Genomic DNA, 15,738 nt, shown 5'->3' with positions numbered 1-15,738 from the left:
GCCCTTGCTCTGTAAAAAAGTACTATTTCTAGTGTCCTCCATAATTCAAGGTGTTTTTCTTTCATCTCTACAAATTTTTTAACATTTCATGATTTAAGCTACCCAGTGAAAGACAAAAATAGGGCTAATTCCTTGGTTCTGGAGCCAAAGAAGAAGAGATAAATCCAAGAGGAACTGGTGAAAGCCATACTCCCATCACATAGTCCCATGCGTATTCCTGTATCATAGCCTTTGTTACTGTGTATGTAATCACCTGTTTACTTGTCAGTCTCCTAGATTGCCAGCAACTTGAGAGCAGGGACCACACTTTATTGTCATTATTATTCCTGTGCCTGACATAGCGCCTAATATTTACTAGGTATTTAATAAATGTTTGCTGAATAAATAAATAACATTTTGTTTATATATCAATAAAATAAACAAATTAATTTTGGGGAACAAAATTTTATTCCAAAATGCTGGAATAGATTTTCTTCTTAGTTCTTTCTTTCTTTTTCCTTAGTTCCTTAAAACAAATAAGGGGGGAAAAAAAAACCCAAAAGAAACAGGAAGAAAGAAAAGAATATCTGACTTTAGGTTAACTCTACTCAAGAATTAGTAACGTATTTTTGCGAATATTGTAAAATAATTATCAAAACTAATATCTTTTGGGTTGCCAGGCATCTGTGATCAGCATTTAACATTTAATCCTCACAGTAACCTTATGTGATAGATATATTACCCCATTGTACAAATGAGGAAACTGAGGCACAGAGAAGTTATATAACTTGTCCTAAGTCATCAAGCTAGTAAGAAGCAGAGCTGGAATTTGAACTCAGTTCTGACTCTAAAGCCTGTGTTTAACCTGAATGAAAAAAAAAGTGGGGGGCGGGGGGAGGGTTTAAAACATCTGTTACTTTAACCTTAATTTTGAGAGCACTAAATATAGAAATACCTTTTCAAACTTCATCTACACATCTGGGAAAGCCTCTATGAGAATTATATTTTCTCTTTTTATTTATTTATTTATTTCTCTTTTTATTTATTTTTTCCTTAATCATCTCCCATGATAAATATTTAATTAGCCTATGGTCATTGAGACTTTAGAGATTTTAAAAGATATTGCAGGAAAATCAGTAAAAATGATGGAGGAAGGACATCTGAAAATTCATCCCTCCATAGAAGCAACAATAACAATAACAACAACAACAACAGCAACAAAACTGGCAAAAAGGGTCAGAATCAACTTTTTCGGAACTCTGGAAATTTAACTGACAGGCTTGCAGCAAATTGGGGAGCAATTTATTCAAGGAAAACAAATTAATTTCTGTAAGAACAATGAGATCTGTGTTGCTTGAACTTGTCCTTGACCTTTGCTCTCCATGCCAGTGGTAGCCTTGAAAAACAGCCCACATCCCTGGTACCAGGAGGAGCAGCATGGACTGGGAGGTCCTTCAAAGCCTCATTCCCAAAGAACTGTCATTGTTTTACATGTCTGGTGGTCCCCTGGAAGACCTCACTTGAAAGGCTTGCCTTTGACCTGACTGAGAGCTGTCTAGTGAGAAAAGCCTCTCCTCAGGTGGCATTTTTGGAAAACATTTTCAAGCAAATATTTTAACATGGCGGTTGCATGAGGCAATGGATAACAGTTCGGGGCAAAAAACAGCCCAACCGAAAAGCTTAAAAAGAAAAGCTGAGGAATGAGATGTCCACAGAGACTTTGAAATGTTCCAGTGTATTCCTGGGAAACTGGAAGACCACAAGACATATTCCTGGGAATCTAGGAAAATAACTGTTAGCATTAATAAATGAGTTCAGCAAGGTTGTAGGATATAAGATCAATATTATTCCTACACACCAGCAATGAGTAATCCAAAAATGAAATCACGAAAACAATTCCATGTGTAACAGCATCAAAACAAATAAAATACTTAGGGAAAAATTTAACGAAGTAAGTGCAAGATTCACACTGAAAAGTACAAAACTGTTGAAAGAAATTGAAGAAGATCTAAATAAATAGAAAGACATGCTGGATTCATGGACTGGAAGATAATCTTATTAAAATTTCACTACTTCCCAAATCGACCTATGGTTCCATAGCAATTCCTATCAAAATCCCAGCTGACTTCTTTCCAGAAATTGCCAAGCTAATTCTAAAATTCATATGGCAATTCAAGGAAACAGAATAACCAAAACAATGTTGGTAAAGAACAAAGTGGGAGGACTCACACATCCTGGTTTCAAAACTCAGTTCAAAGCGACTGCAATCACAGTGTGCTACTGGAATAAGAACAGACATGTAAATCAATGGAACAGAATTGATAGTATAGAAATAAACCCTCATATTTATGGTCTATTGATTTTCAATAAGGGTGCCAAAACAATTCAATGTGGAAAGAACAGTCTTTCCAAATGATGCTGGGACAACTGTACATCCACACACAAAATAATGAAGCTGGACTCCTACACTTCACACCATGTATGAAAATTAACTCCAAATGGATCAAATATCCAAACGTTAAGAGCTAAGGCTGTGAAACTCTTAGAAGAAAACACAGGAGTAAATCTTTATGACCTTGCATTAGACAACAGTTTCTTAGATATGATACCAGAAGCACAAACAACCAAAGGAAAAATAGATGAATTGGATTTTATAAAAATGAAAAAGTTTGTGCTTCAAAGGACACTATCAAGAAAGTGAAAAAACATATAGAATGGGAGAAAATACTACAGGTGGGAAGAATAAGATGCAGTTGGGAGAAGAAAAGTATAGTAGTTGCTAGGTGTGACAATCTCAAAATTTTGAACTCTTACAAATAAAACAGCCACCCTAAATCACCCCAAAGGACAGACCCAAGTTAGTTTTGTTTTTAGCGTTTATGCCTTTCTAAATCTGAGAAGCTGCCAGGATTCTAGTACACAGCAAAAAGTGACGACAACACCCTGAAGTGTGTAAGCTTTTGTGTGTACATAGCTATCGAAAGGAAACCAATGCTAGTTGACTGGGGGAGCATTAGAGCGGCTCTGTGACCGCAGCTCAATTTGCCTTCATAGTGTGGCCACACCTACCTCATTGATATTCTCAACAATGGGGTAAATAATTCAATAGGGATAAGGCTTTGATTTTCCTCTTATTCTCTCTTAGTGCTTATGTTCTTGGTACAATATTGATGTACCACAGACAAGCCAGCATGTGAATGTCCTCTGTCTGGTTAAGTTATATAGCCTTTCTACATTGTAGAGTCCTTCAGTTTCTAAAATCATGGAGCTTGTATTGTTAGGACCAGTGAAGTGACTAAAAGAATTTTTAAAAATAAGCCATCAGTCTGGACCTGCATAGATGAATGAAGGAGAAACACTTTAAAGTCAGAAAAAAAAGTAGACTTAACATTTAGGATTATCAACCACTGCTGGTTTTCCATAATATATTTCATTCCTGATTTTATCTGAAAGAGATACGATTACTACCACCATTCAAAAAGTGGTACTTTATTAATTAATAAGCTCTTAGCTCATCTCTGAGGTCGATTTCGGATTTCAAATAGACTACCACACTGCTAACTACTTCACCTGATGTTTGTCAATAACGTAGAGGCTTCATTCAAGAAACCTACTGACTTATAATTACCTGAAACCCGGTGATGAATCAAGGTTTTGTGGGGCCTGAACCTCATCTACTTTGGGAAATCCTGTCTAATAAAAACATGCACAGCTATGAATACAAAAATCGCTAGGACCCCTCTCAAGACCTTGGAAGGGACCTATGCAAGTGAGGAGCCCTGAAGCCTAAGCTTCATTGAATTCATGATAAATCCACCTCAGCTGGGGCCCTTTGCCAAACTTATTTAATGCAGGCAACTTATAAACACCCCAGTAATATGTCATCATAGGTAGTAAAATGACTTAACTCGAGGGCGGCATCTTCCCTTGGTGGCTTGCCTTTGGAAAGAGATGCAATAAAGTCTGTATCTCACCATGGCAAATGTTTCCTGAAGCAAATTAGCTTTGTCTATTAGAAAGACTTAGCCCAAAACAAAGACTTAGTATACTGTGACAATCTTTTGAAAGTAACCGTGAATGAGTTTTAGGAGTACAGTACTAATTTATTTCCAACACCAGAGAGTTTTGATTCTTTCACTACCTTTTCCTGTCATTTAAGAGGAACACAAATTCAAAAGGAACAAGTTGGTGCCTCTTCCATTACAAATCTTTTCTAACCGACCACCCATTGTCTACTTCATCACCCCCCTCCTCACCTTGTTACCCTGCTGCACAGATGCTAGAATGGCTCTCATATATGCTTTCCCATCAACATCCATCTTTCTCCTTCCAGGATGAAAGCTTCTTGGGGACAAAGTCCCTGCCCTATGCGTCTTTGTATCCCCAGCACTTAGTACAGTGCTGACACACAGTGGGCATGGCACTCAGTGAATGTTTTTGAATGAGTTCATTAATTTTTAAACTGTGATTTATTTATTTATTTATTTATTTATTTCCACAAGGTATTTTCCTGTGTTGCCTACATAACTATAGTGAAACTCTGATTCTTATAAGGAACTCTTGGTGTTATAGGATGTTTAGGAAACGAGGTGAGTTTAAGACGTTGTATTGACGCTACTAAAACCTCCTGGTGAAGGGACCTCATGAGCCTGCTCTCCGGTGTGCTGGCAAAAGAAAAACTGACCCTCGGTGCTCTCTCCCCAAGGTAGGCATCAGCACACTAACCAGGAAAAGGAAGGAGGCCGCTAAAGATAGGCATCTGCAGGAATTGCTAATCCAGCTCCAGACACAGCCTCAGCACCTTCATTAACCCAAAATGAACTGTGTGAAACTGGATTTCTGAACCACAAGACAGGTAAGAGAGTCTTTTCCAAAGCCAGGTGTAGAAGAGCTCTTTACCTTGAGTCTAAAATCGCCTTCGGGCCATTGAACGTACCCACTCTCATTTCCTTGTGCCATGAGAAATCACAGAATTTTTGAGTTGAAAGGGTGTAAAACCCACACTCCTTACTGAAGAGTAGTCAGCAAAGAAAGTATATTGAATTAGGCTACAGCAATGTATTTTCTTTGTATTTCTCACACTACAGCTGAACACAAACAACGTCATTTTCCACACCTCAGAGCTTCCTATTGGCCACAGATAATTCACTTCAGAGATATATGCTGTTTGAAAAATAATGTTCTGGGTGGCTGGGGAGAGCCCTGTGGTGGGCGTTCAGGAATTCTTTCTGCTTTACCATTTAAAAGAGCTAATAATGGTTGGGGAAGCACCCACACCTTTTGCTCGCTGACGAATTCGGTGCTAAACTTAGCTCTTTGCAGCTCTGTGTTGCATACATTTTAAGCAGTTAGGAAGTTTGCACATGAGCGGGAATCAAAGTGAAATTCAAAAGTGGACCTTCATGGCCCATTCGCATATTGGAGAGACATCAGTGGGATTCCATGACAATGGTAATTTGAGTGTTTTTGCTTGGTGCCTTTTATTGCCCGTGCCAAAGATCAGTACTATGGAAAGCAGAGCGTTTCATATATATGAGTTAAACAAGTCTCTTGGCCTCTTTGTGCCTTAGTTTCCTCATTTGAAAAAAAAAAAAAAAAAATGGCTCTCAAGACATACTTTCCAGAATTCATACTGGGCTTACACCCAGCTAACCAATAACTGCATGATGCTTTTACACACAGTTTTTTACACGTATTCATCTTCGATTTCACTTACAACTTGTGTAAAAACTGCATTCCATGCCAGGCCTGAAACGTTCCAAAGCTCAGTTCTGTGAGTAAATTGCAACTAAGATTTCTACAAAAAAAGACACAAGCAAAAGAAGAAGAAAAATATATATTCTTTCAGAACATTTATCCTTTGGCAATAATTCTAATTTATATATGACGAAACATAACAACACTACTCCCTCCATACACTAAAGAAATCTCACTGTGGAAGACATTCTGATTTATACTTTCATGATTATATATGTGGTGCATTAGATACAAAATAGTAAATGCTCATTAAATACTTGTGTTAAGTGATCTTTATTTCTCTAGAAAGGCAGCACTATTGACATTTTGGGCTGGATAATTCTTTGCTGTGGGAGGCTCTCCTGTACACTGTTGGATGTTGAGTAGCATCTCTGGCCTCTGTCCACTAGATGCCAGTAGCATATACAGTTCTGACGAGCAAAAATGTCTCCAGACACTACCAAATGTCACCTGCGTGCAAAATCACCCTGGTTGAGAACCACTGCTCTATAATGATTCACTCTGATCTGTGTAATAATTCTCACACTAATCTTTGCTAGAGACAAAAAGGATTCGCTACAAAATTTTAGTAGTAATTTTAATCATATTTCAAAATGAGTAACAAATTAATTTTATAAAAAATTAAGCTTTACAAAAATTCCAAATATAATGAAGTTATACTTGTAACTTACATAAACTGCAAGAAAGGCAGTGGTTCAAATGTACGTCTTTCGATAGACTGTATTTTATTGCAGGATAAATCTCTAGGACAAGTAAAAGGAAAATATTACCTCAATTAGCTATTAGATATCTAATTAGTAGGAATAACTAGTAGACTTTAGAATGATAATAATAAATAAGAAGCTTTGGTCTAAACTCCAAACCTTAGGAATTATTACTTGAACCTTCCAGAGCCCCTAACCCTGCCTTCACCTCTCTTAAGAGTCTCACCTTCAGGATCTTCATAAATTAAATATACAACTATGGATCTTGATAGATTTTGGAGGTAATCTTTCCCGAGAGCAGAAACATTGATTAGATTCCACCTTTCGTGGTCTCATCAAATTCTGGATTATGAGCTCAAAGTTTTTATCTCTATATATCATTATAATTTCCAATATTAAAAGGAATATTCTTATATTTACACACCTCCCAGTATAGTTCTGTTTTTCTAGGTCAATTCATTACCAGAAGAAATAAAAGATACCCTTTCACACAACTTGAAAGGAAGTTACTTCTCTCATTAATATGTAACTTTAATTCAGTATTACACTTTCTATCATATTGACTTTTATTCGAAAATACCTACTCTTGACTATAGCTGACTATCTTATTTCCATTGATTCCAGCTTAGTCTCTCATTTCACCTGGATGGGTCTAACTGTCTTCTGACTGGTGTTTCCATCTCTACCCTCTCCCTTTCTAAGCCATCCTCCACGCGATCACCAGATTAACTCTCCGGAAGTGGTTCTCAAATACCAGCATCACTTGTGAACTTATTGAAGATACAAATACTCAGCCCTACTCTGGACCTCTTGAATCAGTAACTATGGGGGTGGAGCCTGTGTTTTCACAAGCCCTCCAAGTGGTTGGTTCTGTTGCAGGCTAAAGCTTGTCCTAAAGCACTGCTGTGGTAACATGGTAGCTTGACATGTTATCCTTGGCTTGGCCTCCAAAGCCCTAGATGATCTGGCTCTAATCTCCTACTCTTCCCACTTGTACTCTACAGGTACTCAGAGTATTTTTCCTGTGTTTTGCCTTTCTCCCACTTTCCTTTTGCAAGCTTATTCTTCCCAAGTTGTCTGTCATTGATACCCAATGGCCCTTCGAGGTCCCGTTTAAACAGCATTGCTCTAGTAACATCTTCCCGGATCCAATTTGAAGACTTTTTTCCCTCTTTTGTGCTCCAGTACCAACTTATAGCTCTCATTGCCCATATTCACTTCTTTCTTTAAATATAGCTATTTTTGCAACCCATGTCCTCTGAGCATAAACTCCTTCAAAGTATGGACTAGATCCTGCTTATGTGCATCGTCTATCATGTTTAAAGCCAACGTGCGGACATAAAGCAAACTCAAATATTTATAAAATCAACAAATAGCTGGGGAGTGGATAGAAGGAGGAAATGACTGTTTGAAAAGAAATGTAGTTTTATTACTTCATGGTGCCTCCACAGCACTTTGTCATTATGGTTTGAGCTTATATGTTTATTTTCCCTGTGAGATCATGAGTTGCTAAAAGGAGTCCTGTCTTACCCATCTTCGTGTTTACAACACTAGGCATAGTGCTGATTAGCATATTCTTTTTTCGCTTTTTTATTGATTGGCTTTTTTTTTTTTTTTTTAAAGAATGAGAGTACTTACGCTAACCTGAAATAATCAGATTATAAAGTATTACATAGTAGAAGTAATGAAGGGCCTATTCCACTGTGCAGTTATCTTGTTTGTTTTTCTCCAAACTGTGTAAGGTTTGGAGCCCAGATGGCAGAGAAGAGACTAATATAAAGGTGATCGCCCCTTAAGGCTTGGAAGGTTTGATAATTAAAAGAACTATTTTTAGGGTCATGTGAGGCTCTTTATACCCACTTCCCTTAAGCCTTTTATATTTGCAAGAAGAATCTATTTGCTAAAGAGGATCATTAATTGGCTTAATAAGGATTAATGACATACACAGCTTTGGATGCCATGGACAAAGGACAAAAACTGAGCTTTTATAGCAAAAAACACAGTTATCTCCTTATCCCTAAATAAAGGAAATACGAGGCAAGCATCTCCTCTTTGATAAAGAAGCTGGAGAGGGAATTCCCTGGCGGTCCAGGGGTTAGGACTCGGCGCTTCCACTGCTGGGGACCTGGGTTCAATCCCTGGTCAGGGAACTAAGATCCCGCAAGTCGTGTGGCGTGGCCCAAAAAACAAAACAAACAAACAAACAAAAAGCAGAAGAAAAAAGGCTGGAGAGATTTTTGTTAGGGGCATTTCTGATATGCTTATTTAGGGTAAACATTTCTAAATATACCACTTAACCATCATCTTAAACATTCTTAATATTGGTATCACAATTCCTGCATCGAAATCCTTAACAACAGTTTGTTCTTTTGGTAACTTAATGTGTTCTTGACAATACTGATTTTATTTTTAAGATTTTTTTTTTTTGATGTGGACCATTTTTAAAGTCTTCATTGAATTTGTTACAATATTGCTTCTTTTTTTTTATGTTTTGGTTTTTTGGCCATGAGGCATGTGGGATCTTAGCTCCCTGACCAGGGATCGAACCCGCACCCCCTGCACTGGAAGGCAAAGTCTTAACCACTAGACCACCAGGGAAGTCCCTTGACAATACTGTTTACATACTTCATCTACTTAAATATTTAATATTTAAATGTTAATTTAATTTAGATTAAATTATCAAAGTTATGAGTTAATGGCATTCATATTAATGTAAGTGTTCTATATTTTCTTGTCCTGTAGGGGACAATTTGAGGTTAACTTTCATTCCTCTCATTTCACTAAACCAACTTTTTCAAACCTTTTCTGTAAAGACCAGATAAGTCAATATTTTAGGCTTTGCAGGCCACATACAGTCTCTGTCACATATTTTTCTTCGTGTCTTTTTTTTCTCGTTTACAGCCCTTTAAAAAATCACTTTTAACTTATGGACTGTATAAAAACGGACTGTGGGCCAGGTTTGATCCATAGGTCATAAACAAAATATAAATACAGATGGAGAGTATATGAACACTTATATAACAAGGTTCATATGGGAGTCTATAATTGCTCAGACCTCATTACCACTTTTCCTCTACAACTAAAGTGTATTTTTCTATCTATACCTTGTCTATATAATGAAAAAATTAAAAATGAATAGGAGATATATAGTGCTAGTGATGGGCTGGGACCCTACACAGACTTAAAGAATTGTAGAATTTTATTGCTAGGAGAAACTGAAGAGATTATCTAACTTGAACCCCTTAATTATTTTATAGATAATCTACTTTATAGATAAGAACTCATAAATAAATATGATTAACTTACAAATATCGGAGGGATAGCAAGCCTTCAAAGGAGTCCTTATGTAATTCAGTCAAATAATTTTCACTGAGAATTCTGAAAAATGAAAAGGTTATTTCTGGATCAAACTGCAAAATAACTACAACTATGTACTACATAGGACTAACTCCTATATGGGGAGGAAAGCTGGGTAATGGTGCCACCTAAACAACCTAATTCTTATCTAATTTAGGGAGGGTGATTTCTGCTCTGTTTTCATTTAAACCTTCTTTTCACGTCCTCCTTTCTGTCCATCTCTCTCCATCACGCATGTGCACGCGTGCGCGCACACACACACACACCCACACACACCCACGCCCCACCCACTCTTCCCACCAAATCATATAGTTAATGCCTACTCTCTAGATCACGAAGTCTCTGTTAGAACCCAGCTCTGGGTGGCACCAACGTTGCAGAGCTGCCCTTCCCTCCTCTCTTTCCCCAAACCTTATTGGGAAGTCCCACACACAACTGTATCAGGGCAAATGAAGCCATCTGATTTTTTCCCCCATTAAACATTTTTTGAAAACTAAACTGTGCATAAAATATACATAACTGTTCAATAATTCAATTGAACAACTGTTCAACTGTTTAATAATTACAAAACAGACCCCCACGTAATACCATTCATGTCAGGAAAGAATCCTGCCAGCATCCCAGAAGACCCCGTGTGCCCTTTTCCAATCACAACCCTCTCTCTGACTTCCTAGAGGGAACCACTGTCCTGACTTTAATAATAATTTCCTTGCTTTTTAAATGTAGTTTTGCCTTTTCTCTATCAGCCATAAACAACACAGTTTAGTCTTGCTTCTTCTTGAACTTTATATAAGTGGAATCATATTATATGTATTATTTTCCACATTGCTTCTTTCATTCAACATTATTTTGTAAAATTATTTTATTTTCGCCTGTAGTATGTAGTGTTGCATGTCCAACTACATGAGGCTTCTGAGTATTTGAAAGTGGCTAATGTGACTGAGTTGAATTTTTAATTTAATTAATTTCAATTATTTTAAAATTAAAATTTTAAAAACTGATACTCAATGTAATTATTGGAAAATGTTTATGTTAGCAACAATTTGCATATGTGATACTACATTTTTGACTGTAAATTTTATGAAATCTCAATACCGATCAAGTATTTGTGATAAAATTTAGCAACCAAATTGTGATTTCAAAGAGTTAGTATGGGAAAAAAATATAGATTCTCTCATTAATTTTTAGATTGATTACATGTAGATATGATAACACTTTGGATATTTTTAAATACTTAGTATGAAAAAAACATAGAATATCTTATTAATAATGTATATAATGATTACATGTTAAAATGAAAATATTTTGTAAATAAGGGTTAAGTAAAAGATATTAACATTTATTTCATCCGTTTCATTTTACTTGTGTTTTTAAGTGGCTACCAGAAAATTTAAGATTACTTATGTGGCTTGCGTTATGTTTCTGATGAAGTGTATGACTTCTAAGTATGATTATACCACACTTTATTCATTCAACTGTTGGTGTATACTGAGATTTTTCTAGTTTTTATTTATTAAAAACAATACTGCTGGGCTTCCCTGGTGGCGCAGTGGCTGGGAGTCTGCCTGCCAATGCAGGGGACGCGGGTTCGAGCCCTGGTCTGGGAGGATCCCACATGCCACGGAGCGACTGGGCCCGTGAGCCACAATTGCTGAGCCTGCGCGTCTGGAGCCTGTGCTCCGCAACAAGAGAGGCCACAATAGTGAGAGGCCCGCGCACCGCGATGAAGAGTGGCCCCCGCTTGCCGCAACTGGAGAAAGCCCTCGCACAGAAACGAAGACCCAACTCAGCCATAAATAAACAAACAAACAAACAAACAAACAAATAAATAAATAAAATTAAAAAAAAAACAATACTACTTTGAACATTCTTGTATTTGTATCCTGATACATATTTGCCCGAGTTTGTCTAGGATGTAATAGGGATACAAAATTGTTTCCTAAGAAGTTGTGCTATTTCAAGTTGGCAGATTGAAACATGTCAAGTCTCCACCCCTTCAACTTCCACCAAAATCCCTAAGAATGACATAACTAGAATCCCTAGAAAAGATATAACTTAAGAATCACAACCTTAGCTCAATGTGTGGGAGCAGCTCCACAAATGCTCCCCTACCAGAAACGTCCTGGAGCTACCTACAGGGTGATCAGTTGGAATAGTGAGGTAGGAGCAGCCTACAGCACACATCAACCCCACATCTTTCCCCCTTGATCCAGGCAGCAAAAGGTGTCTTCCTCTAGGCAGGAGCAATTGGTGTTAGAAAGGGGGCAAGGTCCCAGAACCCTGGAAGAAAGGTATGCACTCCCTGACTAGCCACCAGAAGTCACCTTCCACCTCTGCCTTATTCTCAGGGGAACCCATCGGGAGTAATAAGCCCCAACAGCTCATTTCACTTCTCCCCTAAAGCTGGGAAACAAACGCAGTAGAATCTCAACTACAAAGATGAATTACACTCAGGAAGGACCAAACAATGTGAGAAAGCCAACTCCATTAAGGACAGAAAACAAAAACAAACATAAGAGCTTATAGCCAATGAATCAGAGTTAACAAAGCACAAGAGGACCTTAGGATAGCACAATTATTACCCTCAGACAGATGTAAGCAGATAGTGCATCCATTAATCAACTCAAGAATACACAAATGAAAAGTGTTGGCAATAATAAAAAATCTCAGTATATGAGAGGCAGAAATGACAGTTAAAAAATAAATTAGGAAACTGAGAGATCCAGCCAATGACTTCTCCAGAATGCAGAATGAAGGGAGCAGGAACGATTCACAGTCAAGCCTGACGCCTGGGTCTGCCAGAGGAATGTTAAGCCCTTTGCTTCCGCTGGTCTCACGATAAAGACTAGGAACATGCTGCGGGGAGGAGGGGGTGGTGTTTTGCACCTGTTTCTTATATCTGATAAGCAGGAAGGCACATAGCCAGTATCCCAGGAGTGGAGTGAGGGAGTAGTAGAGAGAGCCAGTACAGAAGAAACTCTATAAGACGTCAAAGGTAGGTTTCTCTTGCCTGGAAGAATCCCCTTCCTTGCAGGTGATATTAACAGTGGTACATCCTTCAGGAGCCTTGGGGATCTGAGCACAGGCTATGTTGCCTTGTGAAACTATTTCCACTGAGTTCTGCATTTAAAACCTTCTGCTTTTCACTCACAGTGTCTCTTGGTCACATATTTATATTAATTCCATCTCATAGCTTAATTCCAGCTCATAAATTAATTCTTTACTCATAGCTTATGAGCATTAAAATATTACTACTCTGCAAGTCAGTTATTAAGGTGGTTCATATTATACAGAATATAGTCACACACATTTTTAAAAGATCACTAAAACAAAAACACAAAAGACTTCAATTCCCACAAAGAACTCTTGGAGCCCTGAGCATGCTTCAAAGACCCTGACCTCAATTTGAAATTCACCATGTTAGAAGGAATCGCAGTGATTGTCAGAAGACATGTTAGGGGGAATGGTCAACAGATGGTGCTAAGACTGATTGTTTTCTCACCTCTAAGTAGTGGTTTCACATTTCCATGGAAATGATCCAAAAAGAAAAAAACCAAATCAATATGTCCAACGACATTTATGGTAACCCTTTTCATACCTTCAAAGGTAGGAAAAAACTCTACCTCCCCATATCGCATAACCAAACTGTATGTATATACCATAAATGATATACAAACGTCACAGGAAATGATGGTATATGAAAAAAAGCTACACAAAAGTGGAACTCACATATACTGATTATAACTTTGAACGCTGACAAGGATTCAGGAAGTACAGCAAAGAGATGGGGCTGATCCTCCACTCTTTATGGCACTGTCTTCTCTGATTGGCTGATGCCCATACCAGACTGGTTAGAGTTTGAATATCATGGTAGGACAGGGGGTAACCAAACAGTGTGTATTTCAAATTAATGGGGTTTCTTTCTGTGAAGTTGTTTGGATGACAGGATAGTAGAAATTTTAAAAATAACAACGGTAAATTCAGCCTAGAAGTAAAGTTTAGACTGAGAATGAGTCAGTCACCAAAAAATTACCCAAAAAGGAGCTTCAAATAAGCAATAACTCAATAACTGAAATAAAATACATTAATCTGTAGAACTCCAAATATTCATTTTGACGGAGGAAAATATTTTTAAACTATGGGGAATCAGAGTTAAAGCCAGATCTAAAACTTTCTCACACCATGAAAATATCAAAACCAGGCATGAAGTAACATTTAAGAAAGATCCATGTCTAACGTCTGACCAGGGTTCTGGTCTACGGCAATCTTCTGAATTTCACATTCATTCTTGATTCTGTATTATTGACAATTATCCTTCTCTCCACCTCTGTAACTTCTAGGAAATTGAGAGGGCTCAGGGTTTGTTTGTTTGATTGATTTAACTATATATATAATGCAAACAATAGGTCTTTCTGGAACTGATTTACTCTGCTTCCCCTGCTTTCTTTCTCTCCAAAGTACTTAGCAATGCTTGAAATTATACCTATCTATCTATTATACTTATATACTTATTTTTATATACTTGTAAACCCCCTGAGAACTGGGATACTTGGGCTGTTTCATTCTTGGGCCTGTAACCCTAGCATGTAAAACAGTTCCTGGCATATAGTAGATACTCAAAAAATATTTATTGAATGAATTCAGAAAGTGACAAGTTATCAGCTATCAGATACTTTGACTTAAAACAAATTATCCATTTATCGTCACTCATGAGGATAAGGACAGGAAAAAAAATGTCTTTCTTCTCCCCTACATTTGTGACTCAATCTTCTGAGACAAGAATCCTTTGAGAATTTCAGAAAAGCAATGGTTCTTTTCCCTAAAAAACTGCACTTTCTTGAACACACGCAAAAGTGTGCATGCAATTTCGACTTGTGGATCACCCTTTTAGGGCAGAGGTCTGTGAATAGAGAGGACTGAATCCAGAGTGCCAAACTTGGATGGGAAATAAAATTACATCTCAGTTTTCACAAATCTCGAACTAAAATCAGCACTTCCTTCCATTATGAATGTAGGCAACAAACCACAGTAGATCAGCAGTATAGTTAATTTGGTCCCCAATAGAAATCACAGGTCATTTCATATCACGTATATGCTGCAGATACCTCGAAATATCATTTATTCTCCTCACTACCCTGGAGTTATAATATTTATTAGACCTACCACTATATCTTGTTATTTAATGTGTTAAGAGAAGCATATTTATTACTGTTTCACTAATTTTAAAAATATTCTGAAAACTCTTTCAATATAGTTGGTTTCCTTTGTTTTTCTATATAGTTTGACTTATTATACATTATAAAACATTATCCCAAGAACATAAGCTTCTGCAGCTTGCCAAAGAGGTATACACGGGGGAGCAGGAGGTATAAAGAAATTCTGCTTTGGGGAAACACTGACCTCAAGTTAGGAACCTCTGCTTATAAGGCAGAAACCTCAAGCTGACTTCGAAATCTTCAAACCTTACCAGACTCATGTTACAGTGTATCGCCTCCCAAACACACGCTTTTTAAAAATTAATTTTTTAATTTCAATTTATTTTTTAAAAATATGTCATATATACTCACATCTCAAAATTCCAAAAATATGTAGCACACAATTCAAACTTTTTCTCTTACCTCTGTCCCTCAGTCTACCACCCCCCTCCACTCCCAGAGGAAATTAAGTTATCTATTTCTTGTGCCAAATGACTTTCATTTTTCTTACAAGTTTGGGAAATAAAATCTCCAAGTTAGATACTATCACGGGAAATATAAACTACATATACTATTTACGAAATCTGTAAATTAAAACAAATTGCCTGATTCTAGCATTTTTTTCCTTACCGACAAGATATCCGACTAAGGGGGCATCTCTTTAAGGGTGGTCATGATACCTGTTTTTAGATTGAATGTTATGTCTTTTATTATTAATTCAGAAGTCATTTATGACTTGTCTATTC

The 15,738-nt window shown here is 37.2% G+C and overlaps 1 protein-coding gene across 5 annotated transcripts in view; it reads right to left on the bottom strand.

Annotated features, from left to right (window-relative positions):
• The window catches only part of LOC137754316 (leucine-rich repeat-containing protein 37A3-like), a 43,596-nt gene that overhangs the window by 20,568 nt on the left and 7,290 nt on the right, over positions 1-15,738 (bottom strand). The window contains exons 3-5 of one of the 5 annotated variants that reach the window (XM_068529864.1): positions 9,747-9,818; positions 6,408-6,479; positions 5,696-5,776 (exon numbers count right to left, since the gene is read on the bottom strand). The exons of 2 other annotated variants lie outside the window; for them this stretch is intronic. In XM_068529864.1, the coding sequence (XP_068385965.1) occupies positions 5,696-5,776; positions 6,408-6,479; positions 9,747-9,818 (225 nt within the window). The remainder of the gene's footprint in view (positions 1-5,695; positions 5,777-6,407; positions 6,480-9,746; positions 9,819-15,738) is intronic. 2 more of the 5 variants (XM_068529860.1, XM_068529861.1) reach the window with 2 other exon arrangements.

This window comes from Eschrichtius robustus, chromosome 20 (genome assembly GCF_028021215.1).
Source record: "Eschrichtius robustus isolate mEscRob2 chromosome 20, mEscRob2.pri, whole genome shotgun sequence".
Taxonomy (NCBI): domain Eukaryota; kingdom Metazoa; phylum Chordata; class Mammalia; order Artiodactyla; family Eschrichtiidae; genus Eschrichtius; species Eschrichtius robustus.
Note: the sequence above shows the minus strand (reverse complement) of the source record. Positions and strands in the feature narration are given on the sequence as shown.